This window comes from Ceratosolen solmsi, unplaced genomic scaffold, assembly GCF_000503995.2.
Source record: "Ceratosolen solmsi marchali unplaced genomic scaffold, CerSol_1.0 scaffold63, whole genome shotgun sequence".
Classification (NCBI taxonomy): Eukaryota; Metazoa; Arthropoda; class Insecta; order Hymenoptera; family Agaonidae; genus Ceratosolen; species Ceratosolen solmsi.
In genome coordinates, this window is record NW_011948437.1 from 1,155,016 (window position 1) to 1,171,140 (window position 16,125).

The window sequence follows — 16,125 nt, forward strand, 5'->3', positions numbered from 1 at the left end:
ATATTTAACATTAGGAAAATAAAGTAATTATAATAAATATTTATTAAATACGGATTTTTTATAATTAGAATCTTAAATATAAGATATAATCAGGTATAGAGAGTATTAATTACTTCCGTCAGGTTATTCAATCTCTGATTAACACAATTACAAAAAGACTTGTTCCTATTAAGTAATAAATTAGTATATATATATATATATATATATATATATATATATATTGTTTAATGATGAAACGGACACGCGCAATTATATATCGTTCACGATAGCTGTCAATACCGCAAATTATCAAGTTTCAAAACAATACATATCTTTCGTGAGAGTAAGAATATATAGATCAATAATTTTATTACCGATGTAAATATCATATTTTCTTTCACCGTATCAACATGGAGCCCATTCTATTTAGTTTACTTAGATAAGACGAGACAAATGTTTATCCAAAATTTACTTACGATTAAAATCAAAACATTTAGTAGTAACAAATAATAGGTGAATTGGTTATTATTATAATACACTGAATATTAAATAGAAATTATTAATATCTACACTAATATAATAAGTAAAGTATATGAACAATTATGAAATTTATAAACTAAGAACTAACGTAACTATTAAGAATTTATTAATATATTCTTAATATACTTAAATTATGTACTTGCATAATATGATAAATTGGATAGAACATACATAGAATTATCTTAATAATAAATTTTCGAAAGTTACAAAAATAAATATTAAAATTATAATGCCTAAATTCATATCTTTAGTATATCAAAATTACTGTTACAATTATTTTAGATTTACTTAAATTATAAAAATTTAAAAATTTGTGTCCTTATATTTTATAAAAAATTTTATTTCATTATAAATAAGAAAACGAAAAATAAGGAAAGTTAAATGAACTTTTATTTTAGGATGAGCTTTGTATAAGATTTAACAATCTTGTTAAATTAAATATTCTTAACTTACATAAGGAAAAAAATCCAAGATGTTGAAATACTTTAATGCTCGAAGATATCATATAAATGATTTATTTTAAATAATATATATGTGCAAAATTCAATATATATCGAAGTTGTAAAATATTCTAACTTTAATATTTCCAAATAATTAGAGTGAATAGAACATTATAATTAACGAGAGAAACAGCTTATTTATATTCTTTTGAAGATATTAAAATAATTTAACAATTATTATAGCGTCTAAAGTTTCTCATACTTAATTTTAAATTAAAAAAAAAAAAAAAAACTCAATTTTCATTTATTTTTAGTTAATAATTTTTTTATTTTTTTTCAAATTTTTGCCACTTAACTGACATTGACATTCATTAGTGCATACTTAATCGCATACTTTCTGATGCTCTTTTATTAGATTAACGTTAATTATAATTATTACTATATAAGTATATTAATACAAATCAATAATAACCATTATTATTTTATTAAAAAGGATTATTTTTACATTTCTTATTAAATTTAATATTGAATTTAATTAATTAAATGAAATTTAAACATAATAATTACAATAATAATCGAGCAAGACAATTCAACCCTTAAATAACTAATTTATGTAAGTTAATTTATGTCTATTTTATAATATAACTACTGTAAATGCTTATATTTTTATAGAATTAGTAAGAAAGAAGATTTCTTATAAATATATGCTTATTTATATTTATCGTGGAAATTTACATCGAGTTTATTTATTTGCCAATGAAAGTGAGATAATGAATAGATAATTCAAATGCAATCTACAATTTTTATGCCATTTTTTGTCCGGAAAATCCTTTCAGAAAGTGGTAGTTCGCCAATAAGAAGCTTCTGAAGAAGTCGTTTGCCATATTCGGAATGCCCAGTTCCGACGAAGGCCAAAGTAGCATCTCTGCCCGCGTACTCTAGCATCACATCTTGACTACCTGGATGTTTATGGATGAAGTCGGTGCAATTATAGACGTAATCGCAAATGACTAACCAGCAATCATCAACAGTATCGTGCCAGGACACCTCGTTCAACGATATTATCGGGATCTCTTTCTCCGTTTCGTCCTTCATTGATCCATTTCGACGCTTTAGCTCAGGACCTTTACTCAGGCTATCTTTTGCATGGTTTAATGATTGCTCAAGAATATTCAGACCACCAAAGTTCAGAGATGATAGAGTTGATAGCTCCATTGATTCTGCATTCTTTAACTGCACAGCGTTCGCCTCGGTATCCAAGTCTTTACTGCACAAACGTAATTATATTGCTATTTAATAGAGCATCGTATAACTGCTGGAGGATTCGATACGGAGAATAAGAGATCAACTTGTCTCCGCGTCGATCTAAAGAATCGTAAATTATCAAGCTAAATACACGAATCTTATCAATTATTGTTTTACGATGTAAAACGGTTTCTAGTTAATTTAATAGATATTCTCAGATTTGCTAATATTACTTTGTGGTAATGCTTAATTATGCATTTAGCAATAAAAATAAATTAAAGAGAAAAAAAAATACAGAAAAATCTATAATATTTTGTATAAACTAGTCTCGTAGGTTTAAAATAAGTCAATTTATTGGATAAAAAGATTTTTGTTTCGTTGGACCCATTCAGATTTCTTTCTATCCTATTCTCAATTGACATTTCAATTGATGTTGAAGCACATTTTAGCTTAAAAATATGTTAAACTTACAAAGACAAAGAAGTTTGATCGGGTTGTTTATCGAGGGACATTTCTTCACGTACTGAGGGACATGTACACTGTAGAAATCAATTCCTTATAGAACAAAGAGGAAGATAGAAAATGAGAGAGAGAGAGAGAGAGAGAGAGAGAGAGAGAGAGAGAGAGAGGAAGAGAGGTGCTAGAATATAATTCCATTACTCGTTGAAACCTGACACATTCACGAGGGTCTCTACTACATCTTGCTGAATAGATAATTTAAAACGATGGTACGTTGACCAAAGAAACTAAATGCAGGTAATGGATAAATACGTAGATTGCGGTAGGACATTGGCTGAGTAAATTTAATATCGAACTTTATTAATATTCAAACGAGGAGAGAATTTTTTTTTTATTAATTTATACTATTTTCAATATTACGTGCTATATATATTTAATAGTAATATTACGAAAATAAAGAGGTTCACGCGCGCGCACACATATATACGCATACATACATATCTATACACACACGCGCGCACGCACACACACACACACACACACAGAGGCAGATATATATATATTACTTATAATAAATAATAAATATTGATTTCAGAATTTGATTTTATTAAAAGCATTTGCTATTGCACATATGAATTTTAATTAACTAAAAGATATTTATTTCATAATAATTCAATATTTAATATTAAATAAAAATTTTATAATTATAATTCTTTCGTCATTATATAATTAAATCGTTTTGTAATATATATATGTCAGTTTATTATAAATTGTATAAAATCAAAGTGAATAAAAAATTTCTCTCTACAATATCGTATCTTAATAACAAATAGAATATCAAATATTTAATTATACAAACTTTCACAAATACGTGCTTTTTAAAGCACGAGTATATTTAATACTCTTTTCCTTATATTACATAATACATCTTTACGTCACTGATTATATTTTTAATAATTTTTTGGAAACAACATTTTAACTTTGGAATCTTGACTTATATAACACATATAGAGAACCTGTTATATTATAGGTACTCCCATTTAACAAAAATAAAATAATTAAATATTAAACGATTCATTTTTATTTGTTTTTACTTTTCAGAAAACGTAGTCTATCTGAGCTAAAAAGTACAGTGAATATGTACTTTTAAAAGTAACTAATATGATGCTAAGGTGCTGCCATCTTACGATCTATTCACATAATCTCTGTTGGATTAAGTTTTTTTTCATTTATCGGTTTAAGGCAATATGAACCTCATTTAAACAACCGTAGAATAAAATTGGTTTTAAAACATTTTGGATTATTCACAATTTTATAATTTATGTTCAGCACTAATTTCTTAAATATTCATTAATGTATTTTATTCTTGTATTTACAAATATATTATATATATATATAATATATATAATATATAATATATATATATAATTAATGAATATTTAAGAAATTAGTGCTGAACATAAATTATAAAATTGTTTGATAACAACTTTTGATAATACCTTAACAATTGTAATATTTGATAAGATATGTGTTTGTGATATATACCGAGATATACACTTTTATAACGCGCATTTTATAATATAGAATTATTCTAAATTGTTCTTTAGCGATCTATTATTTATTCATTAAATAAATTTCTTTTAAACTTATACATAAAAATATATTTCTCTACCTACATAAAATAACATATTATGAGAAAGTTTTATTTACAGAAAATAACAAGCAATAATTATAAATATAGAACACATACGTAAATAATTATTATTTCATTATTCTCGTTATAGCTTTTGATAATAAAGTAATTCTTCTTGTCATCATATAATACTCTTTTAACGAATAAATATTATCAGAGATGTTTTAATTTAATAAAAATTCAGAAGAAAATTGAAAGAACGTTATTTAAGGAGAGTGAAGGACGGACAATGCACGAAGTAGATAAGTGCCGTTTGTGTACCGGCGGATATACTTGGTACTTGTACGGCGCATGTGTTTAGCCCCTTTCTCTCTCTCTCTCTCTCTCTCTCTCTCTCTCTCTCTCTCTCTCTCTCTCTCTCCTATGTCTTTCTTTCCTCCTCTGTTTCTCTCTATGTCTTTGCATCTTGGTCAAGCGTCGCGACGCCACGGCGTTCGTGACAGCGGTGGTGGTGGTGGTGGTGGCGGTGGCGGTGACGGTGGCGGCGGCAACGGCGGCGGTGGCGGTGGCAGCGGCGGCAGCGGCGGCGGCGGCAGCTAGCGGGTGAACGAGTAAGGGAGCGAGCGAGGACAGCGCCAACGTCGACTACTTTCGAGGTAGTCGCAATCATGCCACCAACCGGGCGTAAAAGCTCGCGTTTCCCGTACTGCTAAAAGTGTGCTGTGCTTGTGTCTCTTTCTTTCTTACGGTGTAATAGAAAATTTGTATGGGGCACGTTGCCCAAGTGTAAGGGAAAAGCAAACAGCGGTGGTTGGAAGGGTGAACGCTAAGGACGAGAAACGAAACGGAAAGAGATGCATGACGACTGTGCTCCAGTACGACGACTACTATATACGAACTACCGAGAACGATAAAACATAACGACAAGAAAACGAAGGGAACAGGAAAAACTTGAGCTTAACAGGGGTTCTGCTATTATGGATGGAGATTATTAAATGAACTGGAAAAAAAAAGGGAAACTAAGGGGTAAACTCGTATAGAGAGTAGAATGGGATTTTGAGAATAAAGCAAATGAAACGAATTCCACAGAATTTGACGAAAGGAACTTGAAAGACTCGGTTTTTCCATGCCACAACGACGTGGAGGAAAACACGGTATCTACTAATATTCATATTATTACTATTACTTCTACGACTTCAACTACTACTACGACTGTTACTACTGTTGCTGCTGTAGCTGCTACTGATGCTGTTGTTGCTGTTGCTGCTGCTGTTGATGCTGGTGATGCTGCTACTATTAGATCTTGTGTTCTTCCTTTAAGTTTTTAACAGCAAAATTTCCAGTTTCAAGCTGGTACGGGTGCGCGTTGCTAGTAACACGATCAATTACATGTACGAGTAATAAAATTTAAATGCAGTGAGTGAAAGCCGTATTACTTGCACCGTTTTTTATTATCTTTTTTCATTCTTCCTTTCTTACTTTTGATTTTTTTTTTTTTTGGTGGTTTGTTTTGTTCTTTTTTTTTTGTTTTTGTTTATTATTTTATTGTTTTTTCTTCGTAAAATATTAATAAAAGCAGATCGAGAAAAGAGACGAGAGAAAGGAAGAAGAAGAAGAAGAAGGAAAAGAGAGGTAGAAAAGGCAGGAAAAATTGTGAGTGCGCGATTAAATGAGTGCACGTGTTTCATGCAATAAGCTGCGAGAGGCAGCACACAGCGAAGCAAAGGGAGATCGATAGATACCTCCTATCGCGAGAAAAAAAAAATAATGCCGTTGTATGGGTAAGGCCATAAAGTAATGAAAAATAATAATAACCGATAGGATATTAAAGGTTAGGATTAATTGTCCGATACAGTCTATGTAAAATATATAGATTGGTATATTATATTGCAGAATCCAATATTTTATTAAGAAATTCAATCAAGAACTTCCCTTAATACGACATTTAAAATATTATCTAACAGAAGGACTTAAATTTCTGAACGAAGTATTTTATCATATAGATTTTACATGGCTAGTAAGTCGATTGCTGTGAAATGAGAAATGTAGTGTATTTGCATTTGAATAATTAAATTTTGAAATAATAGGCAAATCGTCGTTGATGTTTTATTAAGCGCAAATTGAACAGAAAGAAGGAGAAATTGCTTGCTAGAGGAGATGAAAGAGAGAGAGAGAGAGAGAGAGAGAGAGTAAAGTAAAGTCGTGACATAATACACTACTGAAATTATAGTGAATTTCTACATAACCGATCTATGAACTATAATAAATTTTAACACAAATGTCGATGTAGCTGTGCTATTCCTAATATTCGTGCGATTTTTGTTTATAACTAAAGATGTAAAAGAATCGTCTAAAAGCTAAAATTTATTATCCAATTATCTAAAAGTTACGGAAAGACTGCCGTAACCATTTAACTCGCATACATACAATCCATTCATTATTAATTATTTTGAAGATGAACCTGTCTAAAAAAAAAACATACCTATAAAAATAGTTTAAATTATATCGTTCGAGTATTATTAATTTGAAGAAGGTGAATAAGGGCTCTAGGTAAATAGAAATTCACACGAGATTTTTTTAAATAAAACATTTGCGAGTCGTTCGATTGAGCATTGATCTTATGATTACTGCGATAGCCACATGATTGTTCATACTTTTTCTTTATATCTTTCTTTCTCTTGCGTAGCTTATACTATGTTCGCACCGATTTTCTCTGCATGCCGTGACTTAAACTATTTATAAATTGTTTGAACCCGGCCGTCGCATTGGCGAACAACTGCTACTTCTGCCACGAGGCGCAGCAGCAGCAGCAGCAGCAGCGGCAGCAGCAGCAGCAGCAGCAAAAGAAACAGAAGCAGAAGCAGAAGCAGAAGCAAAAGCAAAAGCAGAAGGAGTAGTAGCAATAGTCACTGATGGTATTTATTTCTCTTTCTCCCTTACTCTCTCATTTTCCCTTATTCTCTCATCACTACCTTCCCACCAACACCTCACTCCCTCTCTCTTTCTGACCTCTCCTCCTCCTCCTCCTCCTCCTCCTCCTATTACACACACAAACACACGCGCACACCACCCACCCACCCCTCCTCGCTATCTCTTTCGCTCGTCGTCTATTCTCTAAGGCGGAAAACAATTCGCGCACCCCATGGTAAAAATAGTAGCTCCGGCTAGCTAGTAACCTAGAGCTCTAAAACCTCACCTCTATCTAGTTTAGTCGTCTACTTCATCACGTTCTTCGGCGTTTCCTTTTCTTTTTTCATTTCTTCTTGTTTCTCTTCTTCTCTTCTAATACTATTAATATTCGTGATAATTCATCCTTATGTAAAGAAAAAGAATACATATAATTGGCAGTTTTAAACGTTAACCTCTAATTCTATGAGCGAAGAAAATGGCTGGTTGAAAGTACTTATATTATTAAAAGTAGAATTCCAGCTATAACATTAAATAGAGAAAATTATAATTTATTTATAATATATTTATAATTTTTTTTATTTTAATAAAATGTAGTTGTTTTCATTAAAATAACCATAATTAATACCATAATAACGAAATATTACAAAATGCGTAAAAATGGTCGGTTAAACGATGTATTTGTTAATTTTTTTTATTTTTTTAACAATTTTTAAATATTCATTTTACAAAATTTCAATTATTACGAATGTATAGTTTAAAAAAACGCAGGAGTCTCTTTTCATTATTCCGATTGAAATTCATTCCGATGAAATAAATTATTCCTCGAGTGTCCAAATTTAGCTATTGTTTTAGCATTTAAACTAAATTATTTGAATTTCTATGATAATTTTAGAAAAATTATTAAATCAATACATATTTTAAGCATTTTATTCGAGGAAAATGTCACACGTATTGTATCCAAAATTAAATATACAAAAATATATGTAATATTTAATCTTTTATTGCATGTTAGATAAGATTTATATTCAAATTAACTTTGTATGTTTAAAATATTTTTCACAAATATCAAGTAGTTTCATAAATTAATACAACGCAAAAATTTCAGGTTTTCTATATTTATCAGTTTTACAATTTTCATCTATTTGGTTATATAAATGGATTATAAATTATATCCGAGCAAAATTTAACAAAATCAACTTTACATCAAGAAATTTATATTTCTTTAAATTTGAGCAAATTCGAGATCAGAAAACTTATTTTCACAGTGAAATTTAATTTAACCCATTCTTATATTTACCTTTAACGAGAATTAATTGCAAATTATTTAATAAAAATATTCGCTGTGCCAAATTTAACAAATAGTCGAAAAATGAGATATATATTATAATATTTATTAGATTGTTCGTGGAACCATATTTCTAGCGGATCACGGATGTTAATAGAAGTATTGCGTAACAGATACGCACAAGAAGAGACTCAAATTTTAAACTCAAATCCGCTGTTGCGTGAGTTTATCTTCATACACATAAAGCAAATAAAAAAGTGAAAAGCAAAGAAAAAGAGCAATAATTAAAAATATATTCCCATCCTAGAATAAAGATTCATATCTTTTTCTCTCCCACTTACGGATCACGTAAATTCCCTTAAAGAAATTTCTTTAAGCACAATACGACGCCAATGCATTCGAAGAAGAAAACTTAATAAGATCGCGAATGCCAAGAGCACAAAGTCGCCATCTTTGCCAATGACGACGAATAATCGAATCAATGTGTTAGACTAATACTATTATTTATTAGTGTAACTTATTATCCTTTCTGTCATCTGCGATAAATTAGTTATAAGCGAATGATGTTTACGTAATAATATTCTACACAGCATTTATTATCTTTAAAGGTTCTAGGAATATTCAATCTTGCCATTTCTTTTGAATATTTACACGTTACTTTAAGCGTCTCTTCATTTCATACCTTTTATAACACATTTTTAATATTATCAATATGATAATGTGTAAATAAATTTGCTTGAAAATTTTACCGCGTTATGTGCAAAATTCAGAGCTGAAATTGTTTTTTCTATGATGTAATGTATGAGATGAGTATAGTTTGTATGTAGGTATTCGACACTTATAAATAGTATGCGAAAGTAAATATTTCGTATAAGCTGGAACATTTAATTTAAATTACCTGTATCGTTGACATTCGTACGATTCTCTTATTAACAAATACAGATATAATATATCGTTAAAATAAAAATAATGTAATTAATTAAAAGCCAATTAGAGAACAAATTTTATGATCAATTTCAAATGAAAGTATAATGTTAAAGTATCCAATTGTATATTTAAAAATCAAAATTTTAAATTACTTTACTTTTTCAAAGTTCCAAAATATAATTGTGCCTTTATTTTAAAATAAATAACTTTTCTCAATTGAAGGTTTCGATGAATATTTGGTAAATCAAACTGATTTTAATTCATACTTAATTGAACATTTTGTTCTACAGATAATTGCACTACATCAATTAATATTATTATTATCGTCGAACATCATTGCTATCGTCCTCATCGACCTCGTCGTTGTGACAATCATTAATATTGTTATTGTTGTTATTGTTGTCGTCGTTGTTGTTGCTGCCATTATCATCGTCGTCGTCGTCGTCTTCGTTATCGTCATCATTATTATTATTATTATCTTTGTTGATTATTATCATTCGTATTATAATTATGTTTATCGTTGTAGTTATTGTTAGTATTATTATTTTTAATACTATCATTAGACAATGAAAAATGAATTATTCGCTATAAAATTATTCTAAATGTATAAAAATTTTCCATAAACAAATACAATATATTTATCTACAGTTTTGTATTTATAATATTTAATTACAAAAGCAACCCGATTATTCATACCTTGACCAACTTTGCAAGAAACAAAAGTTCTCGAAATATAGCATCTATATCTTCATAACTTTCTGTAAGTAAATACTTAAAATAATCGAAGAGAATAAGAAATATAATGATTTACATTATATATTCATACTATTGAATGTCTATATTATTATCAAAAAAATTTCTAACATCTTTCTAAAAAATATTCCACGCGTACATTTGTTGTTCTGTACTATATATCATTGAATAGCATACATTAAAGAAAGAGAGTATCAAGAATTTTCAAACATTTTCACTTAATTTTTTAATTTATAGAAATATAATGCGATCTGTTGTAAAATATAATTCAACTACAAGTGTATAAATTAAGTAAAACTATTAATTTTGAATGACATTATACTCTAAACTATATAAACAATATTTTTCGATATATTTCTATATTATAGGTAAATTTATCAAAATTAAATCACAATTAAAACTTATTGTAATATGGTATCGATAGAGCATATAATATACAATATTATTAGTTTACATTTCAAACAAAAATAATTATAATAACCGAAAAAGAAAGAATATATTGTAATTTTTACATTACTGTCATTATTTTAAATTTTAGAAAAAGTAGATATTTTTAATACTAATAATGTTTGATCTTCTTTTTCTATTAATTTTTTCTTTTTTCTTCAAATTAATTATATATCAATTTTACTGTCATATAAAATATATTAGTGAAAATAAAAATAATCGTTTTTAAAAATACAATTCTATATTTAAATTACATAATAAATATTTTATTGGACATAATTCTAAAATTAAATGAATAGAAATTGAAATAATATCTTATACAATTTTATTGTATGTATAAAAGGAACTTACATTATTCAGTTCGGAAACATAACAATTAACTATGAATTATTGATAAAAATGAGGATATTATTTATTTAAATATAAAAGATTCAGCTATTAAATTTATTACTTCCAAAAACATGAACTTTCTTTCATAAATATAATATACCATTAGTTTACGATTGCGGGGGTAATATATATTGATAACTTCGTGGTATTTTTATGTTCAAATTATATATGCATATTAACTCTTTAAAAAAGTTCACATTTTTAAATTATTCGATTAATTTATCCGTTATATTAATTTCTTATGAAAATTATACGTAAATTTATATGTAAGAAAAATTTATTACTAAATACTAAAATGAAGTAATAAAAATATCTCTTTCATAAACATAGAACGAAATTAGAATTATGTATACTACATAATGAATTAATTTGCTTATTATTACACAATTAAATAGCTACTATCTGATCAAGTATGAGCTTCTTTATATATTTAATATATAATTTGAATGACAAATTCTGTTTTCGTATGTGCTCTTCTCTCTCAACTTTAATTTTCAATAAAATTACAAAAATAATAATTATCGCGATAAAAAATATGGTAAATGCTCAGTAATTCCGTAATTGAAAAAAATATTTATAAACAATAACATACATTAAGAATTATTATAGAAATTTTAGATAAAAATTTTTTCTGAATATATTTCATGCTTATTTGCAATATTGTATAATTTGATTAATTATATCAAATACATTTTAATTTAATATCTAATAGTATATTTTATTCCTGTAAATTTTACGTACAACATTCGAAATATTGAAATGTTATATGCTTTCAATATTACATATATATTATAAAAAAAAAAAAAATCCCTCATGTTTAATATATTTCGAGATGACAACGTGCGTCTAAATTCTTATAGAAAGTAAAATTATATATTCACTGATTATAATAATATTCTTATTCCAATACTTAATTGTAGAATTGTAGAATTGTAAAGTAAACAATATGAATTTATTAAGTAAAGAGATGACCCATTCTAAATCTAAGTTATCAGTTATCATGTAATATAAAGCAAAATATTGTTTATCATATAAAACATGTTAAACATTGATTTCTTAATTATTTTCAATTATTAGTAATAATAAGCATTAAGACCCGAGCATATTAATTATGTTCTATATTGTCCGAGAATAATTTATTATCTGATCTTATTAGTTACGGTTGTAAATTATAACTTAGGCCATTAGGTAGAAAGTTGTGATTGAAATACTAACTGGCAAAACTTGGATTACGAGCTTAATCGACATATAATAACTTATTTATTAATTCTAATTTAGAGAATAATAAATATAAGGAAAATTAGCATAATGTCATAAAAATGTTATAAAAATGTTTGTTCTTGGCTTTACTATTTCCTTTTATCGCATATCCTCATAAATAGATGATTATAATCAAAATTATTGCCTTATTATTTTAATTATTTCATAATGCAAACAACAATATACTATAAAGATAGAATTTTATTTTAGAGATTTTTTTCTAATTAATGCATAAAATAGATATAAAAAAAATAGAATATCAAAATATATTTAAAAAACGTCCTAAAGTCGTAATATATATAAATTATAATGTGACTATAATTATTAATAAGGCTCGATTTCTTATGCATAAAAGAATAATCCGAAAAAGAGAATCTTTTATGTATTAAATGCCCCGTAAATTTAACCAATCCTAATATTTTACTGAATTTAACAATTTTTATTTTACTAAAATGATTTTGTGAATTAAAAATTCAACAATATGTTTGATAAACTCTTTTAAGCAATTCTCACTAGCCAATAGTCGTATTGATAGAATTTCTTGAAAAAGCTACATTATCATTGACATTTGCATTATTGTACGTAAAGTTTGATGGAGCATCGGCAGAAAAAAAGAAATTTATTAGATTTACTATAGTGAACTTTGGTCATGAGCATCGACTGATGTAGAATGCTACTTGATTTTTCTTTTTATTATATCTTTCATTATTATTATTCTTTTTTTTTTTTTTTAACATGCAGACGCAGATAGCGCAGTCGAGCTCGAGGATGGAAGAAGAAAGTTTCGCGAAGAGGAGCAGGAGCAGGAGCAGCAGCAGCAGCAGCAGCCGCCGCATAATAAGCAGCAGCAGCAGCAGCCGCCGCATAAGCAGCAGCAGCAGCATCAGCAGCAGCAGAAACAACAACAGCAGCAACAGCATCATCAAGAGCAACAGCGGCAACAAAAGGAGGAGCATCAGCAGCATCGAGCTTCTCTGGTCGCTAATAGACTGAAAGCTCGGCTTGGAGCGAGGCTTTAAAGTCTCGAGGCCCTCGGATTCAGCCGGCCCGCAGCAGAGATGCATCAGCAGAATCCACAACAATCGCAGCAACAGCTAACCAGTGCCCAGAATGGCCTTGCCGGGGGGGCCCAGCTGCCTCAGAGTCCTGGACATCAGCAGCAAGGCCCAAGCGGCGTTACTGGGCCGAACAGGGCCCATGTCAATGGGGGCCGCTTTGATTTCGATGACGGGGGTACGTACTGTGGCGGTTGGGAGGATGGCAAAGCCCATGGACACGGGGTCTGTACGGGCCCTAAAGGTCAAGGGGCTTACTCCGGTAGCTGGCATTATGGCTTCGAGGTTTCGGGCGTTTACACATGGCCCAGGTAAGCATTTGACAAATTATTATTATTATAAATAGTTAAGCGGGTACTTTGTTCGTTGTGTGCAGAAAAAGTTCAATAGCTAGATCTAAGCACATTTAACGAATGATCATTTTCCTGGGATTAAGCTACTTCTGACTTATTAATGTGCGTAATTTTAATCTAATTAAGGAAAAATAGTTCCATCTGACGTTTCATACTAACGCCTGTATATATATATTTTTTTTTTTTTTTTCATTTGCATTATTCAACATTTTTGTTTGATTTTCATAATCGTAGATATTAAAATCGTCGAAAAATATCTCGCGATATCGTCATTAAAGTGTCCTTATACACTATCTAGAGTATATGTCGACAAAATTTTATATTCACCGTAATATTGCACATTTATAGACCAATTTAAATTATTTATTATTATTCATATATGTACCACTCCACTATAAATATAAACCCCAATAATTTATGATCTCGATGATCCACCCGATAAGATCCAATTATTTTTACTTTAATATCGTCATAAAAAAATATTTTATACAATACCGTCCTTGACTCGATTTTGGAAAATAAAAGCTTATCTTGATTTAGAAAATGAAGGATTTATTTATTTGGTATCGGCATTGGTAACACTAACCCGCGTCTTCCCTTATTGACAATAATTAAAATAGTTGTCATCTTAATATCTATAAAACTTCGTAATGCTCTTATTCTTGCTTCGAGTATACAATTCAAATTTATCTTTATAGTGATTTCTAATATGGTTAAAGTAAATAATACAACTGTAACAAATTTCATTATACAAATAATTTATACTATTGGATGACCTTCGTATATATAGCTAATAAGATTTACACGATCTGTATGTATGTAAAACTAATACCTATACATATCTGTATGTACATATAATACTAATAATATTAATAACAAAGGGGCTATTAATGTAACAAATAATTTTATATGTAACTAATAATGTATAAATTGGCTTGTATTGATTAACTTATAACATCTCAATTAAAATCCCACATCTCAAGGTTATTAATAATATTCATCTCGTAAGAATCCTCAGAAATTAATTGAACGCCTATATTTACCATAGTCGCGACATAGTTTCTCAAGTCTGTACAAACGCACTTGATACAAAGTAAATTAATTTTTATAGAATATTAATTAAAAGACTCAAATACTAAAGTTAATTAATGCTTCTTAAAACACATTTTCGACTAAAGTATTTTAGAATGAAAATGATTTTTTATAAAATAATAAATAATGAGTAAATTAATATATACAACCATTTATAATTATAAAATAACATGATGATTGATCATTGTTAGAAATTTAATGTAATTGTTAAGCAAAATGAAGAAATACGTTAAATAAAAGGGAAGGTTCGTTTAAAATTACTTACATCCATAATATATCAAATAATGTAAAACTCTATTCCAAAATTGTATTAATATATAATATTGTACAGTATTATACGCATTGCCGTTCCTTTAATACTTATTGAACTTGTTTCTATTCTTATCACAACTTCTACAGAAGTACAAAATAATTCAATATAAAATAATAAATATTACATTGATAATATTACATATATTTGGCATAGTATAGGTATTATGCATACAGTGTTATAAACTTAAATTAAACTTCTACTCTACGCATAGACAAAATCTACATACATATAAATGTTTCTCTATCTAATTTTGCTTAGAATACTTTGTCATAGAAATTCTATAAGAAATCCTTTCCCAAATGATATTCTAAATATATCGGAAGACTCTAAAGCATCAGAAATACCTTATCATTATGCTTTAAATAAAACGTTTCGGATTAATTATATGAATTCATTATGATCATTAAATGAAATCAATTATAATTTGATTCATATAATTAACGTATACAATAAATTTATATTAATTATATTTCTCAATGTTGATTTTGAATTAATTCCTAATACAAATATTTATTACTGAAAAATATTAATGCATTCATGTACTTTCATTATATAAAAAAGGCTTTTAATATTATAAACAATTCATCTTTATGTTCAAATATGAAATATGAATTACGTATAAACAATTTTCATATATGTGAATTATTTTCATCTAACAATCTAAAAATTTCCAATATAAAATTATGAAAAATATAATTATCATATATCGCATATTAAATCTCGTATTTTACAAACTTGACTAGTAAGATAATTGTAATATAGACTATAAAATTTTACTCTTTGAGAAATTTCATTTGTTTTTTATATGGCCTAGTAATAGTAGTAGTATTAGTATTAGTATTAGTAGTAGTAGTAGTAGTAGTAGTAGTAGTAGTAGTAGTAGTAGTAGTAGTAGTAGTAGTAGTAGTACTAGTAGTAGTAGTATCGTACCATGCGTAGACAATAGACTTGATGACTACCTAATCTCCATTAGGCTAATCATCTTCTAAACCTCCCAAAAACATTATACAATTTACATAACTTAAGAATTGTCAAGATTCATTC

The 16,125-nt window shown here is 28.0% G+C and overlaps 3 protein-coding genes across 3 annotated transcripts in view; 2 read left to right on the plus strand and 1 right to left on the minus strand.

Moving 5' to 3' along the window:
• Positions 1-1,663: 1,663 nt before the first annotated feature.
• Positions 1,664-2,716, minus strand: LOC105365214 (cytochrome b5). Its single transcript, XM_011503321.1, has 2 exons — positions 2,676-2,716; positions 1,664-2,226 (listed from the first exon to the last, which is right to left on the minus strand). Exons 1-2 carry the CDS (start codon positions 2,714-2,716, stop codon positions 1,743-1,745), a joined length of 525 nt encoding a protein of 174 aa, XP_011501623.1. The 3' UTR covers positions 1,664-1,742.
• Positions 2,717-4,932: 2,216 nt separating this feature from the next.
• LOC105365281 (putative uncharacterized protein DDB_G0274855) lies at positions 4,933-13,261 on the plus strand. The gene is made up of 4 exons (XM_011503396.1): positions 4,933-5,450; positions 5,533-5,577; positions 13,010-13,154; positions 13,216-13,261. Exons 1-4 carry the CDS (start codon positions 5,423-5,425, stop codon positions 13,259-13,261), a joined length of 264 nt encoding a protein of 87 aa, XP_011501698.1. The 5' UTR covers positions 4,933-5,422.
• LOC105365215 (junctophilin-1) overlaps positions 13,172-16,125 on the plus strand; it is a 40,790-nt gene continuing 37,836 nt past the window's right edge. Inside the window, exon 1 of the mRNA XM_011503322.1 lies at positions 13,172-13,634. Coding sequence (XP_011501624.1) covers positions 13,327-13,634 — 308 coding nt within the window. The 5' untranslated portion in view covers positions 13,172-13,326. The remainder of the gene's footprint in view (positions 13,635-16,125) is intronic.